At 42.0% G+C, this 23,706-nt stretch overlaps 1 protein-coding gene across 1 annotated transcript in view; it reads right to left on the bottom strand.

Moving 5' to 3' along the window:
• LOC120045929 (dystonin-like) overlaps positions 1-23,706 on the bottom strand; it is a 195,751-nt gene that overhangs the window by 108,454 nt on the left and 63,591 nt on the right. Inside the window, exons 7-15 of the mRNA XM_038990855.1 lie at positions 23,043-23,120; positions 21,538-21,630; positions 9,138-9,304; positions 7,814-7,926; positions 7,090-7,196; positions 4,590-4,709; positions 3,990-4,085; positions 3,776-3,903; positions 235-328 (exon numbers count right to left, since the gene is read on the bottom strand). Of these exons, the coding sequence (XP_038846783.1) occupies positions 235-328; positions 3,776-3,903; positions 3,990-4,085; positions 4,590-4,709; positions 7,090-7,196; positions 7,814-7,926; positions 9,138-9,304; positions 21,538-21,630; positions 23,043-23,120 (996 nt within the window). The remainder of the gene's footprint in view (positions 1-234; positions 329-3,775; positions 3,904-3,989; positions 4,086-4,589; positions 4,710-7,089; positions 7,197-7,813; positions 7,927-9,137; positions 9,305-21,537; positions 21,631-23,042; positions 23,121-23,706) is intronic.

Below are 23,706 nucleotides of genomic sequence, written 5' to 3'. Positions count from 1 at the left end.
GAAAATGTCCAAACAGTTGGTGATGTACTTTTCTATTACAAAGTTCAATAACAATAATGATGTAAAAAAAATAGACACAAAATTTGCCTCATCAAATAAACATCAGTAAAAGCAGGACCTGGAGTATTCTGTGCTTTTGTTGTGAATATGCTGTTCCAATTTTTATTTAATTTTTTATATTTAACCTTTATTTAACTAGGCCAGCCAGTTAAGAACAAATTCTTATGTACTTACAGACTGCAGGGCAGTTCGTGCTAACGCTAGTTTGTCCTCTCCAGTGACACAGTCCCGCTGGACTCTGGTTGCAATCTGCTGCAACATTTCAAGCCTAAAAGAAAAAATACAATAATTGACATTCATATTAAAGATGTCATTTTACAGAATAAACAACAAAGGTGTGGCACTACAGTGGCATCAGTTCCATTTGAAAATCCCATCTGCAGAAAATACATCTACAAACAAACAAACAAGAAAAGCTTGGACAGCCCTGACTTCTAATAGTTAACATCACCTTGATCCATACACAGAGTTGTTATTGAGAAACATTGGAAAGACGGCAGTGCTGGAGAGCAGCGGCTCTATGGCTGGTCCTGAGAGAGTGCTGTTGCTCACAGACGAGACAGTGCTGTATCCCATGTTGTATGCCATGTTGTTGTGCATGCTAGAAGACTATAGGACTATACTGAGCCACTCAGAGAATCACACTAGCTAGCTAATTTCGCTTCCATCTGAAATAGGAACTCCAGCACAGACATACACACACTCACAGGTCCAACTGACACAAAGTGTTTTCTTCTCCCCCTTTTATAGGCCCATCCTTGTACTCATGCAACGAGGTGAAGAGACAATAAAATAGAACCCACACCTTAAAGAACATGTTGCCCTAGGCCATAGAAGCTCATGGCATTATTTGTACAATTCATTACAGGTTCAGACAGTAACAGTCAGGGTTGGGTAGGTTACTTTCTAAATGTAATCCGTTACAGTTACTAGGTAACTTTCCAAAATTGTAATCAGTGACGTAACTTTTGGATAACTCAAACTCAGTAAAGTAATCTGATTACTTTCAGTTACTTTTAGATTACCTTCCCCTTAAGAGGCGTTAGAAGAAGACAAAAATGTATATTACAAATTGATAGACATCTATTGCAGGACAAATCAATGTTTACATAGCTGGTCATAAATGGATGTTGCATTTGCTTTATGGGTTGGTTATGTAGGCTTCTTCTAACCCATTGCTTTATACTACTGATTCTCATTTGATTAGGCTATATCTTTACATTAAAAACAAAGTTTGCCAGATTTCCAGTCATTCCAATTAATTTAATACCCCTTGATCTTCAGTAATAGATCTTGGTAATATAGATTAGCCAAATTGTTTTACCTGAGCATAACCCAAAAAGTAAGGACTTATTAGCCAACTCTGTTGTTTATGATGTTGTTGTCATGGAGGAGTGATTGTACTCATTGCTTCGAGTCGAAAAATAAATGTTGCTCTCATGGAATGGCATGCTTTGAGCACTACCGAAAAGTGCTATTTGCATGTGAAAAATGTATGCCATGTTCTGCATTTGCTATAGGACTATTGTTTACGTTTTTGTAGGTGACACTTTGATATCTCGATAATTTACAGCTGTTTAAGTCTATCAAAAGTATGCCAATTTGAGCATGTGTCCCTGAGGCCTATGCAATTTTTTTTATCAACACAAATTTAATTGAGCAATAATAGCTCCACTCATGGTCTTCTTAAATGAAACTATTTTTTGACAGTATGGAGCACAATGCCACGGAGGAGTTTAGAAGGGAGGAACTCCCTCAAACTTTTCTTCCATAGGCTGGGATCCACACTATGCAGCTGTTGCAAGAGTGAATTTTCACTGTCTGTCCACTGGTCGCAAAATCAATGATTGATAAGCAGCTTAAACTTCTTCAATTCAACCATTATTGGGTTAAAATACAAATAAATATTTGTGAACAGCCATCCATAACGACCACAATCCATAACGCGCAAATAGCTAAATGAGAGAGCAGCAGTGTGATTCACATCAATGCGCTATGTAGATAACAATCATAAGTGATATGTGTACCACCACTGCTGTTGTCCTTAGCTTTATTCAAGTTGGATCATCTTTGGATGCCGACAGCAGTCACACCATTAGAAGACTTTGGCCTACAAAAGCCAATTCCTCATCTTTTCACGTTATCCATCAAACACATTTGGTGTTTCCTCATCGTGGTCTCTGACTTGTGGTCAGAGACCACCAAAAAATCTACCTGAGCTTTTTTTCAATGCTTATTTGAATGTCATTGAGAAAACAGAAAAGTGTCATAATAATCCTTTCTGAATTAAAAGTAATCCTATAAATATTAATTTAGTTTTTCAAATCTGTAATTTGATTACAATATTTTTGCTGGTAATTTAACAGATTACAGTTACCGGTTTTTTTGCAATCAGTTACATTTATTACATTTTTAACCCTTATTTTACCAGGTAAATTGACTGAGAACACATTCTCATTTACAGCAAAGACCTGGGCAATAGTTACAGGGGAGAGGAGGGGGGATGAATGAGCCAATTTGAAGATGGGGATGATTAGGTGGCCATGATGGTATGAAGGCCAGATTAGGAATTTAGCCAGGACACCAGGGTTAACACCCCTACTCTTACATTAAGTGCCATGGGATCTTTTAGTGATCACAGAGAGTCAGGACACCCGTTTAACGTCCCATCCGAAAGACGGCACCCTACACAGGGCAATGTCCCCAAACACTGCCCTGGGGCATTGGGATATTTTTTTTAGACCAGAGGAAAGAGTGCCTCTTACTGGCCTTCCAACACCACTTCCAGCAGCATCTGGTCTCCCATCCAGGGCGCGACCAGGACCGACACTGCTTAGCTTGAGTGGCAAGCCAGCAGTGGGATGCAGGGTGGTATGCTAGTACAGTATGCTGCTGATTACATGTAATCAATTACTCCACAATCCTGGTAACAGTTTATGGTAACAGGGGTTGTGGCACATACTGTACAACTGGGCTTCTATTGGTTTGCAAAGCCAATAGTTATCTAGATAATATCACACAACATTACCAGATATCAACAAGCCAGGTGATTTCCAACATAAATAGTACCTGCAGTCCAAAAACCATTCATGCGAGATGTCATGATAAGAGTACAATGTGCCTGTGACTGTGCCAGAATGTCAGCTTTTTAACAACCTGATGTTGACAAGAGATTATGGGAACACCCACCATCAGCGCTCTAAAGTACCTGAAAAATATCACTGAATGGCTTGAGCCGATACACTAGGCATGGAATCACAGCACAATTAATGCCTACAAACCTGATCTGAGACATAGAAAGTGTCTTTTAGGGAAAAAATAGATACCTCAGTTTGAAGAACTCAGAATTTAACCAAACCACAGACCACAGCATGTACAAGGGTAAAGACCATGTCATTTCATGAACCACAGAATAATCAAATTACTGCACATCCTTAAACAGAAGTTTAGACACAAACGTCTAATTATAAAAGAGGGGGACTTCATGTAACACAAATAAGCAGTTCACCAGAGCACTCACCATTGACCCTGAAACCAATCACTAAATACAGTTTTTTCATAGTCATTCTAATCAGGCAATTGGGTAAAATCTTCAATCTTAGTTAGCTCATGTACTTACATGACTTACATGGCTGTCATGTAAATACGGGATTAGAATTACAAATCATAGTAGTGTGTGGTGCACCAGCAGCATCAGAAGGATGACCCTTCATACCTGTCCACTTCAGGCCTCAGGCTCTTCTCCCTCTCCAGCATGGCCACGATCAGCTTGCCCCATTCCTTCTCCACATCATTGGGGTGAAACCCCTGAGGCAGCTGGATACGACCAAACTCCATCCACACCTGTCCCCCAACACATACACAGCAACATCTTAGTTAAGTTCATTGTAGTTTGCTGGTTTGGAAAGAGCTGTGTCACGGTAGCATACCTCCAGCATTTTGTAAAGATGCTTGATTTTGCTCTTCTCGGTTTCTTTCAGTGGGATTTCATTCTCTTTAAACTGCAAGTACTGTGTATAAAGTGCCTGTAAAAAAAAAACATTAGTTCAGTGCAAACATAGCCACATATCAGAGAAATATTGAATCAATAGAATCAATACATTTTGTCTCTGCTATCATATATGCATCTAATATCTGTGTATACTCACACTAGTCTGCTTTGAAATTACTGTACCACACAGAGCTCCTGTTGTATTAGCAGCTATGGACTATTTGAAATAAACAGAGCTGCTCTCTGACACCTGTCAATATAGCTCGCTTTAATATTTCATTTCATTAACATGACGCTACTTATGGGGCCATTTGAAGCCTCAGAGAGCTTGGGCTCCTAGCCTCAGGCTTTCAGGGCCAAGCTCTATAAACTGATATCCAGCTTACTGAAAACCAACCAGACAAACACTCCAGATATTGGAGGCTTATTGGAGGTTCATTCTTGATCAAATTAGGGATCTTTCTACCATTCAATATGGCAGAAAATGTGTTCATTCAAGCTGCATTTGATCTGTAATGACATTTCCTTTGTGCTTTACCTTTAGTTCCACTGGGTTGTTAGGGAACGCTCTGTCTGACATCAATCCCACGTTGTGTTTGATCCACTGGATCAGGTAATTCACCATGTTCTGGTACTCTACCCATTTGATATCAACATCCTGTTAAGAAAAAGAATATCAGTATTAATCAATACATTGGCTCATGTAGGGATATGTGCATTTTCTAAATGGACCAAGTTCTTGGGGTAGAGCGTATTTTTGAGCGTATTTCAAGTCGTTCAAGCAATACATCTATAGGGCAACTTGTCATAATATTTATTTGAACAGTTGGTGCTATACAAACTAAACTACAAAAACAAGTAGTTAAGACTCTTTGCTGTGGTTATTAGTGTACACACATTTCAGCATTCTTCCATCGCCTTTAAAAGAACATTTCTACAATTTTCTCAGAGGGCTTTCAGCAGCTAAATACTCCCTTTTAGCATCATGCTCAGACTTACAGTATTTGCCTCAACAAAGCCAGATTGAAAAAAATGCCTTCCAATAGACATATGAGTGATGCAATGGAATGCATATTTGCATATAACATCTGTGGCCAATCCCAGCCAAGAATCAAGTTTCGAATCAAAGTTGAGATCCAAGTAAAGAATACAGTCAAGGAAGTATGCCAAAGGTAAGGCAAAAATACTTGTCACTGATGTGAATTCAAAGGATCTGTGTGAAATATACAGTTGAAGTCGGAAGTTTACATACACCTTAGCCAAATACATTTAAATTCACAATTCCTGACATTTAATCCAAGTAAAAAGTCCCTGTCTTAGGTCAGTTAGGATCACCACTTTATTTTAAGAATGTGAAATGTCAGAATAATAGTAGAGAGAATTATTTATTTCAGCTTTTATTTCTTTCATCACATTCCCAGTGGGTCAGAGGTTTACATACACTCAATTAGTATTTGGTAGCATTGCCTTTAAATTGTTTAACTTGGGTCAAACGTTTTGGGTAGCCTTCCACAAGCTTCCCACAATAAGTTGGGTGAATTTCGGCCCATTCCTCCTGACACTTTTTCAGTTCTGCCCACAAATTTTCTATAGGATTGAGGTCAGGGCTTTGTGATGGCCACACCAATACCGTGACTTTGTTGTCCTTAAGCCATATTGCCACAACTTTGGAAGTATGCTTGGGGTCATTGTCCATTTGGAAGACCCATTTGCGACCAAGCTTTAACTTCTTGACTGATGTCTTGAGATGTTGCTTCAATATATCCACATAATTTTCCATCCCCATGATGCCATCTATTTTGTGAAGTGCACCAGACCCTCCTGCAGCAAAGCACCCCCACAACATGAAGCTGCCACCCCCGTGCCTCACGGTTGGGATGGTGTTCTTCGGTGTTCTTCGGTCATTATGGCCAAACAGTTCTATTTTTGTTTCATCAGACCAGAGGACATTTCTCCAAAAAGTACGATCTTTGTCCCCATGTGCAGTTGCAAACCGTAGTTTGGCTTTTTTCTGGTGGTTTTGGAGCAGTGACTTCTTCCTTGCTGAGCGACCTTTCATGGTTATGTCGATATAGGACTCGTTTTACTGTGGATATAGATACTTTGTACCTGTTTCCTCCAGCATCTTCACAAGTTCCTTTGCTGTTGTTCAAGGATTGATTTGCACTTTTCGCACCAAAGCACGTTCATCTCTAGGAGACAGAACGCGTCTCCTTCCTGAGCGGTATGACGGCTACGTGATCCCATGGTGTTTATACTTGCGTACTATTGTTTGTACAGATGAACGTGGTACCTTCAGGCATTTGGAAATTGCTTCCAAGGATGAACCAGACTTGTGGAGGTCTACAATTTATTTTCTGAGGTCTTGGCTGATTTCTTTTGATTTTCCCATGATGTCAAGCAAAGAGGCCCTGAGTTTGAATGTAGGCCTTGATACATCCACAGGTACACCGCCAATTGACTCAAATTATGTCAATTAGCCTATCAGAATCTTCTAAAGCCATGACATCATTTTCTGGAGCTGTTTAAAGGCCCAGTCAACTTAGTATATGTAAACTTCTGACCCACTGGAATTGTGATACAGTGAATTATAAGTGAAATAATCTGTCTGTAAACAATTGTTGGAAAAATTCCTTGTGTCATGCACAAAGTAGATGTCCTAACCGACTTGCCAAAACTATAGTTTGTTAACAATACATTTGTGGAGTAGTTGAAAAACAAGTTTTAATGACTCCAACCTAAGTGTATGTAAACTTCTAACTTCAACTGTACATGCAGTGATTGATTTAACATGGTGATAATCACATTCATAAAAACACATTTTACTGTGTTCGCTTTCAAGAGGAAAGTACACTGCAGTCAATGGCTTAAAAGGTATAAGTCAACCCATGCTGTTAATAGGAATATGCTGCTTTGTATTGAGGTGAACTTTGCTTTCATTATATATATTTTTTTTTAAATACAAAACAATTTTCTTAACTATAATTGCATAGGAGATTTAAGTGTGCTGTACAAGAATCTGTTCATCATGTACGTACATTTGCATTGACACCGTCAACACCATCAGGTACTTTAGGGAATACATCATACAGTGTGGAGACGTATGTGATGACCGACTTCTCATCAGGAGACTGCACATCCATGTCTGGTGAGAAAAGGTGAAATTAGATCAAATACACAACACGGTCATCATAAGGTACTGTACATGATACCAGAAAGTTTTTAAAATCAGACGTGAATACTCTGGGCTATTTGAATCCTATTTATGCCATATGCTTGTTGTGTCGTTTTCATTTTGTAAAGCATCTAATAAAACAAATAGCAGCCAGTATAACTGTAGGATCTTAATTTGAGGCAGTTTGCTACAGCAGGAAAATAATCATGCAGCAACCTGAAATGTCAAATATTATGTGAATTACAATTAAATGGGAATATTTTTAGAGGTTAATACATTTTTCATAAGGGAAAATAAACTCTGAAATTGGAAATTACACAGTTTAGAAGTCTTTTTAAAGCTTAAATACACTACAAGTTACACATTTCCTGCACTGCAGGAAAGTTATCCTGCAGCATGGTGATCAAGTGAAGATCCTGCATCTGTAAGTAAAGCTGTGTATAGAAGTCATCTCCCCACTCGGGTAATAATGCATTGCATTTCTTCAAGCTGATTTACTCTAGCAAAGAGGTGTTAATGGCAAATGTTAACCTGCTGTGTCAAACAAACTGTTAGAGACGAGCATGTGGATCAACAGAACAACTCACCCTCGGGGTCCAGTAGTCTGGCCACCCCAAGCCGTTCAGCCACACCAAAGGCCTGTTCTAAGTTTGACCGGCTAGTCTGAGCCGACACTCTGCCCATATCTACCAGATCAGGTCTGCAAAGGAAGAGAACATACTAATGGAGCTCATCTGTTTTATGAAATGTTAATATGTGATACTTTTGGATGTGGAAGAGCACAAATGTAGTATTTTGGCAAATAAACATTTAGGGTTGTTTGTTTTGTTATGTTTTAGGTTATTTCAGCTATTTCAGCACACACTATTCTTCTTGAAATATGTTGGTATTAGTAAGGAACTTCTCATTGAAGAAAACATATTTGTTTGTAGAAAAGTTTTAGTGTGAGGAAAAAATTGTTAGCAATGTTAAATGAGCCTCTAATATACTTCTGTAAATAGTAAGCTAACTACAGAGGAAATGCCTAGGGACACAGTGCAGTCCCAGACTTTCCAGAGAAATAAATATGCGTTTGCTCAAGAGCCAAAGACAGTCAGGCCAGCCAAAAAGAGGTCAATGGTTAAGTTAAACAATTCCACATGACCCACACATACATCAATAACTTGTGTTGGGTTATGTGTCCATTGAACTTAAGAAGGCTAGGACTGCAAATAGTGATGTGACATTGACCATAACAAACAAAAGAGAGGCGGGAGAAAGGAGAAATACCTTTCCATCTACTGCAGTCTAGTTCATGTCATTTTAGGTCAGTCCAACAAGGTAGAAAATACAGGGTCTGAAATCCGATACTGTCTAACTGAAAATGCAACCACTAAGTGCTGCCTTATTGGGTTGATGGGAAACAGAGAAGTCCAAGACTCAAAATGTGGTGGTGAATCACAGACGTGACTCAGCAAAAGACACAAAAGTAAACAAAGGAGGAAAATAGTTATGTTCTTATGAACTGTAAATTGTTGCTGTTATAAACTGGAAATATACTCATATGAGGTGATATTCCAGTTAAACCCTGATGAAAGACTAATTATATATATTTTTTAAATATATCCCTAAAAAAGCATTGTAAAGCAAACAATAAGGCCACTGTGCTGGAATTTAAATTAAATATAGGGATTGGTGATACAGGGGTCTCTTTTTCAGATACAGGTTATATCAAGTGGTACCTGTATTTATGAATGAGGGTGTTACCTGTATTTGTAAATGGTGTTATACATGTATTTGTGAATGATGGCATTGCCTGTATTTGTAAATGGTGTTACATATATTTGTGAATGATGGCATTGCCTGTATTTGTAAATGGTGTTACCTATATTTATGAATGATGGCATTGCCTGTATTTGTAAATGGCGTTACCTATATTTGTGAATGATAGCATTGAACAGCCTCCCATCCCTCCAGGAGGTGGTGAAGTTGTTACAGCGTACACCCACATAGCCCTCTGTCATCTGCTGGGACCACATCAGCAGCCGCTCCTTGGCTGTCATGTCCTCTGACTCCCCGCAAACATGGATCTCAGAGATCTGGAGAGGAACAACACAAACAAGTTATTATAAGGAACAACATAAACTAGTCATTACACCTACATTACCATCAAACACCTAAATTACCATCAAGCATATGGGTGAGACAGACTATATCGGGAACAATAAAGTATATCATACCTCATGGAAATACTTCCGATGTTAGGAACATATGTTTGAATTGGGAGCCAATCTAGAGTCACAGATAGAATAACTAATAACAACATAAATGTGCTACATTCATTATATTGTGTTGAATGAATACACACATGATAAATGTCTGCACCAAATTCATACAGCTACACCTCAGTAATTCCTTATTTGGTTCATACTGAATCAGTGTCCCTATTGGACATCTCAAATTGGCAGCTGGATAATAAATAATCCATTTGTTGGCACAAGTTAAAGAGTAAGGGTACGATGATCTTAAACCAAACACATTCCCCTGACGTTTCAACACAGTCGACATTAGGAAGCAATTCCATGTATCTATGCTGGAGGAAAAACATGATCACCTCTGACCTTGACAACAGGAAGTGACCTTTGAGCCTCTTCCTGCTGTTGTCATGCTTCATGTTTCGCTAGGCAATGCTGACCTAGCTACACTTTAACAATCGTTGAGTAAGCAAAATGATGCTAGCACTTTATTTGGAAAGTCCCAAATATATGGTTTGTAGATGTTCAGTATACTGTATGTTCAACTAACTGTCAACAAAATTCCAACTATCTATTAACCGTAGCCCTAAATCTGTCCCAAACCGGTGAGCAAGCAAAAATGGACATTGAAATTGGGGTTGAATGTGAGTAACACAACATATTGTAGCAGTCGTGTTCAGTAGATTTGGGGGCATACTAAAAAGATGATGCTATGTGCTGCCAGATGGACCACTAATTTGTGTAAAAATTGCTCAAATGACCCCAAGGTTGTTGCACTTTCCTATACTTGGAATTACGTCATGGAAAATAGTGGTCCTGCCGTGATAAGCTGCTTCCTTTGGTATTTTACCTTTAGAATCCGAAAGCTGGGAAATCTAGTAGCAAAACACAGACACTGATATAAACTGTGTCTTAGAAGTAAGGAGTGGGAGAGTTATATGGACCTGGGTAATCAAAACATCAACATTTCAAGGAGAATCAAAGAGAACAAATAACCTTTCCAAATGCCAGCTGTTTATCACTGAGGTATACAACATTTTAAAGATCAAAAAACAGTTTAGAATCTGGTTTGACATAATGGGTAGAACCTTAGTAGCCAAGCTCGAGCAGAGGGGAGGCTCACAAGAAACACTGCTGAGTGAAATATCTTGTGAGGAGAATCATAGCAGTGAAACAAGCTAATTAACTACTCAGCGCTTTCTAATTATCTCTGTGTCCATGTGTTGTGGCTTTGTAGGCTGTATATTACAGCTCCACATCACAGCATGTAATGATGCCAGTTATGTTGTTGTTTGACTCAAAGAGAATCTTAGACTATGTCATAGTATAATTATAGTTGTCTTCTGATTGATTTTAGAGAGCAAATGGCGGTTAGCAGTCTGCCAGTACAGCATACGGAAAGATTGTGCTGTGAAGTCCAATCACACATCAACACAAACACTGTCTCCATGCAACACCACTGCAATAGAACAACACTTCACAGAAGAATGAAAACATACGAAAGCAAAGATCATGTTTGCTATTTCAGAATAACAGTGCATCTGTATCATGTAAGAGGAACCAAACCAAGCCACCAGTTGTACAGTATTACAGAGTTACAGTAGCAAGCTACTGATACGGTAGCACATTACATTTTGGTCCACACATGTTGGCTGGCTATAAATAGCCTGCACTTAGTTTACCTCTTGTTGGGCGGATGTACACTTGGCAGATGCTTGGAGAGGCTCCAAATAATCTGGAGAGCGGGACCCTCCATCAGAACAGCTGTGAAACTTCCTCCTCCTCTTCCTGTGCACTTGAGTGCTCCATATGATTTTGGGGAGCCCGTCTAGGTTCCCAGATAGGTTGTGATCTCCGCCTCCTCTCAGGGTCCGGAGCATATGCTCCACGGCTCCGAATGTCACCGCCCGCCTCAGCTGCCTATGTAGCAGCTTCTTCTCCAGCAGACCATCCTTAGGAGTGATACTCTTGGAGGTCTTGGTGATGCCATGGAGCTTTTCCTCTCTGTCTGTCTGGTGTGCAGAAATCCATCCAGATCGCAATGCTAACTTCTTCCCAAGAGGAACTTTGGGGACCTCCCCAACATACACCCCTTTGCTGATACTTCCCAGCCTAGGTCTGGGTGTCTCCCCTTCTGGTGCCCCAGCCTGGCTCTCCCTGATGCTCCTGTCTGCTCCATGCTGGAGCTCTACCCTTCTGGGGATATCCGCCTCACTCTGGACACTTTCTCCTCCTCGGCTCCGGAGGGATTCCGGCCGCTGAAACTCCCCCGATTTCCTCTTCTTCTTCCTCTGGAAGTAGCGCCGGCCGTGGAGCTCTTTGGACTCAGGGCTGAGCGGAGCTTTGGTGGGATCCACATAGCATTCCTCCTTGGGGCCCCGCACACAGCCACACACATTGCCCATGACTGTCCTAAGTTCCCTTTCTATAAACAGCGTTAAGTTCCTAATTTCACACTGGGATTCCGTGAGTGAACTTAACTTGATCCAAAGCTCCGTTATTCCACCAAGAGGCAGCCATAGTTTTCCTCCAAGGGGGCGGAGAGGAAGCTACGGCAGGCAGCCCGGCAGCAGACACAAACACCCCTCCCCTCCACACAGCGCTGGGTTAGCTGGAGAGAGAAAGTCTGTCTGTCTCCCAAAAGAAGCTAAAATTTCCCAGGCACTTCCTTCTGTCACTCCTTTCTTCTGTGACTGCTCTCCTCTCCTCTCAACTCTGCTCTGCTCTCAGGAATCGTCTCTCAGTCTCTGACCTTTGAAACATTTCCCTGGCCCGGCTAATCCAACAACACCATAAATGCACTGCAGGAGAGGCAGAGGCACAGCCACGTCCCACAAGTTTCTACTTCACAGCTCAAAGAAAGAGAAACAGTCCTAGTTCCTGTTTTGGTCTGTCCTCCTGTGATGTCCTCCTCATCTGAAGTGTAAACACGGGCACCTCCAGACCCCCTTCGGGTATTAAGTTTCCCCAAATGTGCCTGTCTGTAACGAGGCTGCCGGTCTGAGGAGGGCAGAGGGAGCGAGGTGCGGCAGCGGGACAGGATCAGATGGCTGTCGGTTTTCTGCTCTGCCGGCTGATGACCACTGATTACACCGTATGGGAAAACTTTGCTCAGAAAGTTGGCCTAACCTGATAGGCCGTACCAAGCAGAGAATCCCTGCCTATCATAGGGGCTTTAAAAATAACAGGGCAGCATGTGTCAACAAAAGCAGCCGATGCAAATCCTGCTAGGCTAACAAAGCACTTTGACTTTGCCTATCAATCAGACTGTATACAATCGCAAAGCCAGAGGTGGGGCTTGAGTCCAATGGTTTAAACAAACACTATTATCCAATCGGACCATTGCCATCCCATTTCAAATGGGGGAAAATACAGTATACACTTTTCACAGGAAGTGACTCATGTATATGACCTATGGAACATACATAATGATTCGATTATATGTCATTATATATGTGACATATGTAGCAAGTACGGTCATATAAGGCATATAAAGCTTGTGTTTTTTAAAATATTCAACAAAATGTTCCGAACAACCACAAGTGAGTTGACAAATTGAGCTAAACTGGCAAGGCCTCAGGATGAGTGTTGATTGAAATAGTATAAATCATTTCTTTGCATAGCCCAACTAAAAATAACTGTCCCACCAGGCTCTGGCTCTATTCTGACGGCAGTGACATTTCCCCTGAAGGTTACAGTCTGCTAGGCCCTGCAGTTTACATACTGTATACCTGGCTGGCTGCAGTACATACACAATACACAGTATACTTAGCACAAAAGCAAAACTACTTGATCAACCACAACACACGAGCAGCCTATTTTTACTTTCATAGAAATCTACTTACTATGTAAATGTTCATATTCATTCATGTGGTGTTTCAATAATATAAGAGTTTTGAAAAACTGTAATTTGTCATTCATTGCAAACCAATGTGGAAAATGTAATTACAGTCTTTCAGCATCAAATAAAGTCTTAATATATAGGCCTATATTTTGCTGACTCATCTTAGCCTTTTTTGCAAAGTCATCATACTTTATCCTTTCATCCTTTTTATCCACCTGTCTAACAGGATGTTAGTGCTCCCTGCAAATAGCTCTGTCTTTAATCTCTTGTTTGATCTGCCAATGACAAAGGCTAGAGAGGGGTGGAAGGATGGAAGGAGGGAAGAGAGACGTGTACATTATATTGAGATGGAAGACTTCATCCTGTCACATTCACCTGTATTATCAACCCTGGTGAAACAAGTCAAGGCCTCCACATTTGTTTTCGTGTGCCTCTCCGGACCTCAGTTTATTGAGACATCTAACAGGACCTTGACCGTAACCCTTGGAGACCTTGACTGTCAGTCAGACGACACTGCAGAGACCAAAGAGCTACAGTATGGAGCATCGTCATGGCAAAGTATTCAGGTTTCACTGCAGTTATTCACATGAAAGGAAGACAATGCACCAGTCTTCTCAATGCCTTGTCCCAAGGGGGGTATGCAATATGCGTCCCATTGTAGGGAATACCACAGGGACTTCAATGTATTCAGTATGTAAACGCACCTGGGAGACGACTTTGTAAACCAATTGTCAACAAGAGGTAGTAGTCTGAAACACTTCTGTATAACTTTAATCGCTACAGTTTATAGCTTCAGTTCCTATCAAACCATAGCAAGTGACGGATGAATGACACATTCTCAGAAGACATTCTTAAAAGAAAAAATATCAGAGAAGTAATACAATGTCATTGGATGAGCATGACCGAATGGCTGGATCATCATACTAAAGGTAATGTCAACTTAGTCCTTCCAAATTCTTTTTAATAGAGTCACGTAGCATCCAAACAGGGTTGGGTTCATCGCTATGTCACATAGTGTTTCTGCCAGCTGGGCTTAAACCCCACACATAACTGATCAACATTTTCTCCCTCTGTGCCCTGCAACCCTGAAAAATCAAGAATATACAGGTCCATAGCTACTAGCTAGTACAAATGCCCAACGGCTCGCATGAGTGACAGGGGCAGGTGTAGGCACACATCACCCAAGCTACCTGTCAGGATGTTTTATGATTCCAAGCCATAAGAAAAAAACTTTAATTATTCTTCAACAAGCACTTCAAATGATTCACTTTCAAAATATTCAGTCTTTTTTTTGTGTTTTTATCAGACCTCGATGAGTCTGGGATGTGCAGGCAACAGAGGAGAGAGGGTAGATGTTGAAGCATGCAACTAGACATCGCTGCTCTCTGTCTGTTGGATTGTCAAGGTGTTTTCTGTTGTAGATGAACTGTGGCTAACTATCAGTGCTTATTTGTCCATGTCCTTCTACCATGGTCTGGTTCTAGGTAAGGGTGTCATAACGCTAACTATCAGTGCTTATTTGTCCATGTCCTTCTACCATGGTCTGGTTCTAGGTTAGGGTGTCATAACGCTAACTATCAGTGCTTATTTTTCCATGTCCTTCTACCATGGTCTGGTTCTAGGTCAGGGTGTCATAACGCTAACTATCAGTGCTTATTTTTCCATGTCCTTCTACCATGGTCTGGTTCTAGGTCAGGGTGTCATAACGCTAACTATCAGTGAGCAAGAGCGAGAGCGAGAGAGAGAGAGAGCGGGGGAGACAGATGAGAGAGAGAGAGAGAGAGAGAGACAGAGAGAGACAGAGACTGGGCACTAGCGAGTTGTGCTTCACTAGGCCTCAGAAATGCAACACTAGATCATCCTAGTGCTGCTACTGATGTGCCATACACCCCCCAGTGTGCAGGCGAGTGTGTGTAGGGGTTTACGGCTTGACCCCTAATACAAGCCAATAGCTTCCATATGCACGTTGGTGAATGTACAGCTGCAGCAACACAGTAAAGACTGTGTGTGGTACTACACAGACATGGGCACAAATGTTCTCAGGGTGTGGGGACACCGAAAACAGATGAACATTAGTACTGCAGGCGGGACGAAGGAAGGGATACTTACTCTATACAAACAAACTATTTCCTGCACTCGTCATCACACAACACATAACACTGGAGGGAGGGACGTGTCCAACCTCTTCCCTCCTTTTACTTCAACACTGAAGCACAAACAGTACAAACACGTAATGACCATTTCACCATTTCAGCTCAGATAGCTATTAGCTCTGAGACACAAACACACACACACACTTGCGGACGATGCAGTTCCTCTCATTGAGCTGTGAGGTGAGTGGTTCAGTGTTCTCCACTGTGTGTGCGTGTCGTTCCAGGACGACACACACACACACACACACACACACACACACACACACACACACACACACACACACACACACACACACACACACACACACACACACAGAGAGAGAGAACCACTCACCTCACAGCTCAACGAGAGGAACTGCATTGTCCGCAAGTGTGCGTGTGTGTGTGTGTGTGTGTGTGTGTGTGTGTGTGTGTGTGTGTGTGTGTGTGTGTGTGTGTGTGTGTCTCAGTCACCTGATCTCAAACCAATTGAACCCTTATGGGAGATTCTGGAGCGGTGCCTTTTTTTCCACAATCATCAACAAAACACCAAATGATGGAATTTCTCGTGGAAGAAAGGTTTCGCATCCCTCCAATAGAGTTCCAGACACTTTTAGAATCTATGCCAAGGCGCACTGAAGCGGTTCTGGACGCTCCTAGTTGCCCAATACCCGATTAAGACCTTTTATGTTGGTGTTTCCTTTATTTTGGCAGTTACCTGTATATGCCAGCAGGCAAACTGCCACAGACGTAGGCCTATGTTAAAATAACCATAGGCATGACACTTTGTTAGACTGGTTTGACATCTTGTGGCCAACGAGGGAACAACAGCTATAAAAAGAGAAACTGATAGTTTAGATGAGTGGTCACCAACCTTTTCTGAGTCAAGATCACTTTCGCTGTCAAAAAGCAAGCTGAGATCTATGGCTCAGATTTTTTAAACAGAAGTTAAAAATGTTTACATTAACCTAATAAAAACAGTTCTGTAAGAATGAGGTTTGTGCAGAAGGCCTAATACATTATCACAGCATACTGGCTATATACCTGGCCTACCAATATTGTTCTTCTCAGACCAAAATATATTTCAAAACTCGAGCTTTGACAACAAAATAAATCAGTTTGTGTAGCACTTGCAAGGACATAGCTGGGTATAAATTGAAATAATTTGCTTTTTTATATTACTGGACTAATCTGTCATGGTGTTTTCAAGACAATAGGGGGGGAAAACTAGGTCAAATTATGACGTCAGTGATCTTGAGGTCAGAATGTCGGAGCTCTAGAAAGATGCCCGAATTTCCAACTTGGAATTCTGAGTTGATCTTGTTTTTTTCAGGGTTTCCCGTTGGCTTGAACGCACTGAAGTCGGAAGTCGGAGATTTCCAAGTTCCCAGTTTTTATTAACACAGCATTAGTCTCAACAGAGGGAGGGTGAGAGCAGCAGAGGGTCCGCCTCTCGGGGTCACTGCTCTCTCCTTCCTTTCCTCTAGTGAGACTGACCAGAGAGTAGGGCTGTGGCGGTCACAATTTCGTCAGCCGGTAATTGTCAAGCAAATGTCGGTCTCACGGAAATTTACTGTTAATTAACATAAATACATTTAGTATCTCCTGGCTTCCACACAACCCACTGATGCAGACCTTTGGAACATCTACATTTTAAAAAGTATAATAAATCCATGTAATATAGCCTACACCTTCACAATAAATCCATTTTCTTTTTTTGACAGGTCGAAAGAAGCATGATATGAAGAAAATTTAGTCTATTTCAGAAGAACAGAATAGCATACTCTGAGTTGTCCTTATGTTAGGTCCTAATGTGGCTATGCCAAATGGCTGTGGGCTACACTAGTTCATTTAGCAGACAAGATTTGCTTAGAATTCTGTGGCATTATTTTATAGTATGAAGAATACAATTGAACGAAGCTGATCAAAATAGAAAGGATATTTTCTCCAAACGATTTGAGGGAGTGTACACATACGGCTATTCTGTGTTGAGCGGCTAACAAAGAAATAGGTATTCCTACAGTATATGCTTAATTTAGAGTTAATGTAAGTTTAGTTGTTCTACAAACGTTGGGCTATATGTTTAGATTTTTAATACATTGTAAGGCTGCATGATGCGACTAATGACGATTTGAAAAAAGTCGCTTGAAAGGGATGAGCTCTGCTTAGTTTTTTTTGCGCAGGCTGTACACACTACATCAGTCACTCATTCGCAATTTGACATGCCTAGAATTTCACGGCGGCATCTCCTTTGTGTGGCCGTAATGCACACTAAATAAATCCATGTAATTTGAGGCCAGTGACCATTGTGCCCTTCTCCCTGAGTGCTGAGCATCACATCTCACTCACATGGCTCTCCATCACGTGATCGGGTCTTTCTCACAGGCTACAAGTGAAGACAGACACATCGGAGACGCAACTGCGCGTGTCCTTATCCAATTCCTAGGTGTATACTGAAGATTATTTATTTATTTTATTTATTTATTTAACTAAATAGTCAGTTAAGAACAAATTCTTATTTACAATGACGGCCTACACTGGCCAAACCCAGATGACGTTGGGCCAATTGTGCGCCGACCTATGGGACTCCCAATCACAGCCGGTTGTGATACAGCCTGGATTCGAACCAGGGTGTCTGTAGTGATGCCTCTAGCATTGAGATGCAATGTCTTAGACCGCTGTGCCACTCGCCACTTAGAAACAAGATGTCCTAACAAACAGCAAAAGCACTAGCCTATGTCAATCTACTTTCACCCATAGTACAAACGTTGACCTATTCTATTTTGTGCGAGAAATAAATATTCCAAACATAGTCTGGGACAGTTGTGGGATGCGATAGATCCCAAATTGAAAAAAAGTTTTTTACGCAATGTGGCTGACGCAACAGATCAGAACGTGTAGCTTAAAATGCTGATAAACTATTAGGCTATTTCTTCACATTATAAGCGCAGCGATGCGCACACGGTAGTAGGCTATACGCATGAATGTTCCATTAGCGGAAAACACCATTATCAAAAGTGACCGCAAATACAATTATGTATGTAATGCATTTTTATGGTGAAAATGATCTTCCCCAAACTTGAAACTCACACGCTGCGTATGTATGCCAGTTAGGCTCTACATCCCTTGTAAAGCAGATTAATGTGCTTACCTTAAGCCTTATCAAAACATATAGGCCTATGGGCTAGGCTACATGAGGTGTGCGACTATGATTTGAAAAAGTTGGGGGGAAAAGGCATTGTTTCTTATGCTCATGAGCTCTCATTAAGTGTGACAGTAATATGGTCACCGCAACAGCCCTACCAGAGCGGGGACACTGTCTTCCACCTGATGGCGAAACTCGAGTCATGCACAAATTCATGTTGTTCCTATGACCACAGAAAGTGGAATATTCCTCAATATTAAAATAAACACGACGAGCTGCTAATACACTTGGCTACTCATTCATTGCAGCTGCTGTGTGAGTGAAAGTATGGAAAGTGTGTTTTAGTGTTGAATAAAAACAGTGTTGACAGTGCTGAATAAAATGTTTAACATGAACTCACTCATAAAAACATCAGCTCTTTGCTGTATTCTTTGACAGTCTCTCTCTGGTTATGGTTTTAAAAGTTCTGAAATCTCACGCAGGCTAGTATCAAAATTTGCTGTGGTCGGGTTTGTGGAAGCTGTAGGCACAGTGATTTGAGCAATCCGATTGGCTAGCGCAGTAGGCAAACTCGATGTAGCCGCAGATCTCCCAGTCTGTCGGGTAGGCGGGTTTGTCTTTTCAGACAAAGGAAATGGTTCAAAATGTGAACACTTTGCCTTTCCGGAGAGCAGGGCTTTTGAATCAAGTGCACCTACCGCCAACAGAGCAACTAAAAAAAAATACAAAAGTAGCACAAGCCTTTATCGTTGGCTTTTCAACAGAAATGTTTGGGGATCGACTAGGAATACCTTGAAGATCACAATCAACCGGTTGGTGACCACCGGTTTAGATGGTTCAAACAGAACCAAATGTCAGTCTTATGCTGTCATGCCCTGACCATAGAGAGCTGTTTATTCTCTATGGTGGTTGGGGCGTGACAATGACTAGGGCGGGTTATCTAGGGGAATTATAATTCTATGTTGGCCTGATATGGTTCCCAATCGTTTATCGTTGTCTCTGATTGGGGATCATATTTAGGTAGCCATTTTCCCCATTGTGTTTGTGGGATCTTGTGTTTGTGTAGCTGCCTGTGAGCAGCCCAGAACGTCACGTTTTGTTTGTGCTTGTTTGTTTTTGGTGAGTTTCGATTTATTAAAATATATGGAACTCTACGCACGCTGCGCCCATTCATTATGACGATCGTGACAGAAGATCCCACCACCAAAGGACCAAGCAGCGTGGCCAGGAGGAGCAGGGATCCTGGGCCCGGGAGAAAAGGGAGTGAAGGACATCATGGACATGAGAGGAGGTTATGGCAGGGGACAAGACCCTGCCATGGAAGCAGACGGAGGCAGCGAAGGAGGATCAACGACGACTCCGGGGTTCGCAACCAAGACGCAAGCACGAGAGGCAGCCCCCAAAAAACAATTGGGGGGGGCACACGGGGTGGTTGGCGGAGCCAGGTTTCAGACCAGAGCCAACTCCCCGCACTTGCTTCAAGGAGTGTGTGACCGTTCATTCACCATGTTATGCGGTGATACGCACTGTGTCTCCAGTGCGCATTCACAGCCCGGTGCGCTCGGTACCAGCTCCCCGCACTTGCCGTGCGAAAATGAGCATCCAGCCAGGACGGGTTGTGCCGGCTCAGCACTCCTGGTCTCCAGTACGCCTCCTCGGACCAGGATATCCTGCGCCGGCTCTACGCACTGTGTTTCCAGTGCGCCTTCACCGCCCAGTGCGTCCTGTGCCAGCGCCCCGCACTTGCCGGGCTAAAGTGAGCATCCAGCCAGGACGGGTTGTGCCAGCTCTACGCTCCAGACCTCCAGTGCGCCTCCACGGCCCAGTATATCCTGTGCCAGCTCTACGCACTCAGCCTCCAGTGCGTCTCTCCAGCCTGGTACGTCCTGTGCCTGCTCCACGCACCAGGCCTCCAGTACGACGGTCCACAGTCCGGAACGGTCCGGAACCTCCTGAGACGGTCCACGGTCCGGAACCTCCTGAGACGGTCGGCGGTCCGGAGCCTCCAGCGACGATCTACGGTCCGGTTCCTACGGCGACGACCCACGGTCCGGTTCCTCCGGCGACGACCCACGGTCCGGAGCTTCCAGCGACGATCCCCGCACCAGAGCCGCCATGGAGGATGACATATCTGCGAGCGGAGTGGGTACTTCGTCCCGCAACGGAGCCGCCCCCAACGGTACATGCCCACCCAGTCCGCACCTTTGGGGGGGGGGGGGGGTACTGTCACGCCCTGACCATAGAGAGCTGTTTATACTCTATGGTGGTTGGGGCATGACAATGACTAGGGTGGGTTATCTAGGGGAATTATAATTCTATGTTGGCCTGATATGGTTCCCAATCAGAGGCAGCTGTTTATCGTTGTCTCTGATTGGGGATTATATTTAGGTTGCCATTTCCCCATTGTGTTTGTGGGATCTTGTGTTTGTGTAGCTGCCTGTGAGCAGCCCAGAACGTCACGTTTCGTTTGTGCTTGTTTGTTTTGTTTGGTGAGTTTCGATTTATTAAAATATGTGGAACTCTACGCACGCTGCGCCTTGGTCCATTCATTATGACGATCGTGACATATGCAAGCAAATCCTAAAACATACAGAAATGTAGCAAGTTTAAGCAACATGTTAGCTTTTCAATCACACTGGCTTCAATATACTAGCATTTTCTGTAAAATGTAAGAGAAACATAATACTCAATCCAGAACCTTTTAAATTACAGAGATCTTAATTTGGTCAAAACAAGACACCTCATCTCCCAGCTCCATGCGTGACATAATATAGCTGGATATGATCATCCTAATCCTCAACCAAATTAACATTAATAACACTAGCATATGCACACTGATTATCATTTGCTAAGAAAAAAATACAGCAATGGAGAAAGGATACTAGCACAGATTCACACAGCTGGAAAATGAAAAACACAGTATGAACAAAATGTGTGATTTGAGATGAACTCTTACCTGAAAGTGCAGAATTATGGTCCATATCAATCCCAGCGTCAATTTGGGATTCCCGTCTGTGATGTCATCATTTCTGATGTTGACTAGCTTGACCTGAAGAAAAGAGTTATACACAGTTGGCTAATAAGCATGATACACAGAAGTGATGCATTCCAAATCTACATCAACTTAAACAGCTTAAGAAATGTTTTATATTGATCCGCAAAGCACCTTTATTCTTAGTAGGGTAGGTTAGCATCCCTGAAGAACATCTGTAGATGTCTCTATTTCCAAAACCTATTAATATGTCTTTAAACTTGTAATAAACAGGGTACATACACATTAGTGATAATTTGAATTTGTTCATCAGTATTACCGTCATACTCGTAACAGATTACCGTAACAGATCATTTATAAATCCCCTTTAAAATGATGCATAAAAATGCATACATATTCTGAGAGTAATGTCTATCCTCTTTTTAGAACAAGTGGAAATTCCCAAAACAGATGCTGGTAACGAAGTTGTGCTAGTAAATCACAGTTTACTATTATTATGTGGCCTTGAGTCCACACCTCTATACCACAAGGCGGCACTATAGCTTATAGTAATGTGTTGAAATGTCATGTGCTGAAATATCATGTCCTCATTCTAATAAACTAATGCAGTTTGATATTGTTCCAAACAAATATCCATAATTTCATATGCAAATACTTTATTGTGGTCCAATGGCTAAAATTGTCATGCTTGGTACTCTACCTAATTTGATTGAAAATAACTTGCCATGATGTTTAAATCATGGCCTTTCATTGATATGCATGACAATCCCTGTCATGTGCAAATAAATGCCATTTTATTTTATTATGAGAGAGCAAGCAGTGAAACCGAAAGCAGAGGCAATTTTCTTTCACCCTCTAAATTGTGCTTTTTCAAGTCTGGGCATAGCTATTTGTAATAATATAATATCTTATCTATCCATCCCACAGTTCAGTGCAACATTGATGCTACCGCTACCCTTATTATGATACAGTACAGCCTTAAATCAACAGCCGGATAGAAAAAAAGCATGTGAATCTTTAATTTGTCAGTTTATGAATATGAATGAGGTGTGAATGGGCCTGGTATGTCATTAAAACAATGGCATAATTTAATGATCTATGAATCCTTTGTCTCAGGCCTTGGGTTGCTTTCACTGACGTCATGTCTGGCAGGCTGCAGCTGGGCAGTGAGCACTGTTCTCCATCTCTATCACTTCCTGACTGTGGTGGATGTGGGGGAGGGGCAATCAGAGATGTAACCACCCTTGGGAGATGGATTCAGCATGTCCTCTATTGTGAGTCATGATGAGGGAGGTATTGAACCCTTTATGAGGTTATGATATTGGTTAGTCCTGTCATGGTATGAGCAGGGTTTCTGTTTTGATGAGGGCATTCAGTGTGCTTTTCAATATCTTCACATGGTGAAATGGTTATCAGAAATTCCTCTACACATATGTTCTAGCATTTCGGCAAATGTGATTGGTCCTTACCTGCCGCCTCTTTAAGTAGTCCAGTGCTATCTGTACATTCTGGAGTCTGTGGAACCGCATCCTCCCTTTCTCCCGAGGCTGTGGGCATAGAGGAGGAACGGGAAGAGGGGGACACGTTAGTGACTGCCATGTGGTCTCTCCCTTTCCAAGGACCAGGGACTCACCACACCATTAGTAGTATGAGGACACCGGACATGCCCTTGCCAGGGTCTTACCTACTCATCTGCTGAGGGAAAGAGAGAAAAACCAAAAGGGAGGGAACAAACAAATCCGGAGCCAGGGTGGTCTACAAAACGCTGCTATTACTACACACCAGTCGCCATACCCTAGCTCTATACGAACAATTTAAAATAGGTTACGGAAATAATCCCAACCCTGATTAAAAGGCAAATGCAGTTTAGTGGTATCAGTGGGCAGACTTTAGGACCATGTGGATGCCTGGGAGCGGGAGGAAAGGCTGTTTGTATGGCTGGCTAGCTTTATGGAGAGCGTATCTATGCAGCTGTAGGGAACAGCGCAACTTTTTCTCAAAACTGTGCAGAGGTAAAGATGGCTGTAGTAGATGGTTTTGGCTAGGTTACTGCTGCTTGACTTGATATTAAAATAAACTAGAGTGTAGAAATGCAGTAAATGAGCTTAAATTTGATCAAAATTCATTTCAGAG

Source organism: Salvelinus namaycush, chromosome 4, assembly GCF_016432855.1.
Source record: "Salvelinus namaycush isolate Seneca chromosome 4, SaNama_1.0, whole genome shotgun sequence".
Lineage (NCBI taxonomy): Eukaryota > Metazoa > Chordata > Actinopteri > Salmoniformes > Salmonidae > Salvelinus > Salvelinus namaycush.
Note: the sequence above shows the minus strand (reverse complement) of the source record. Positions and strands in the feature narration are given on the sequence as shown.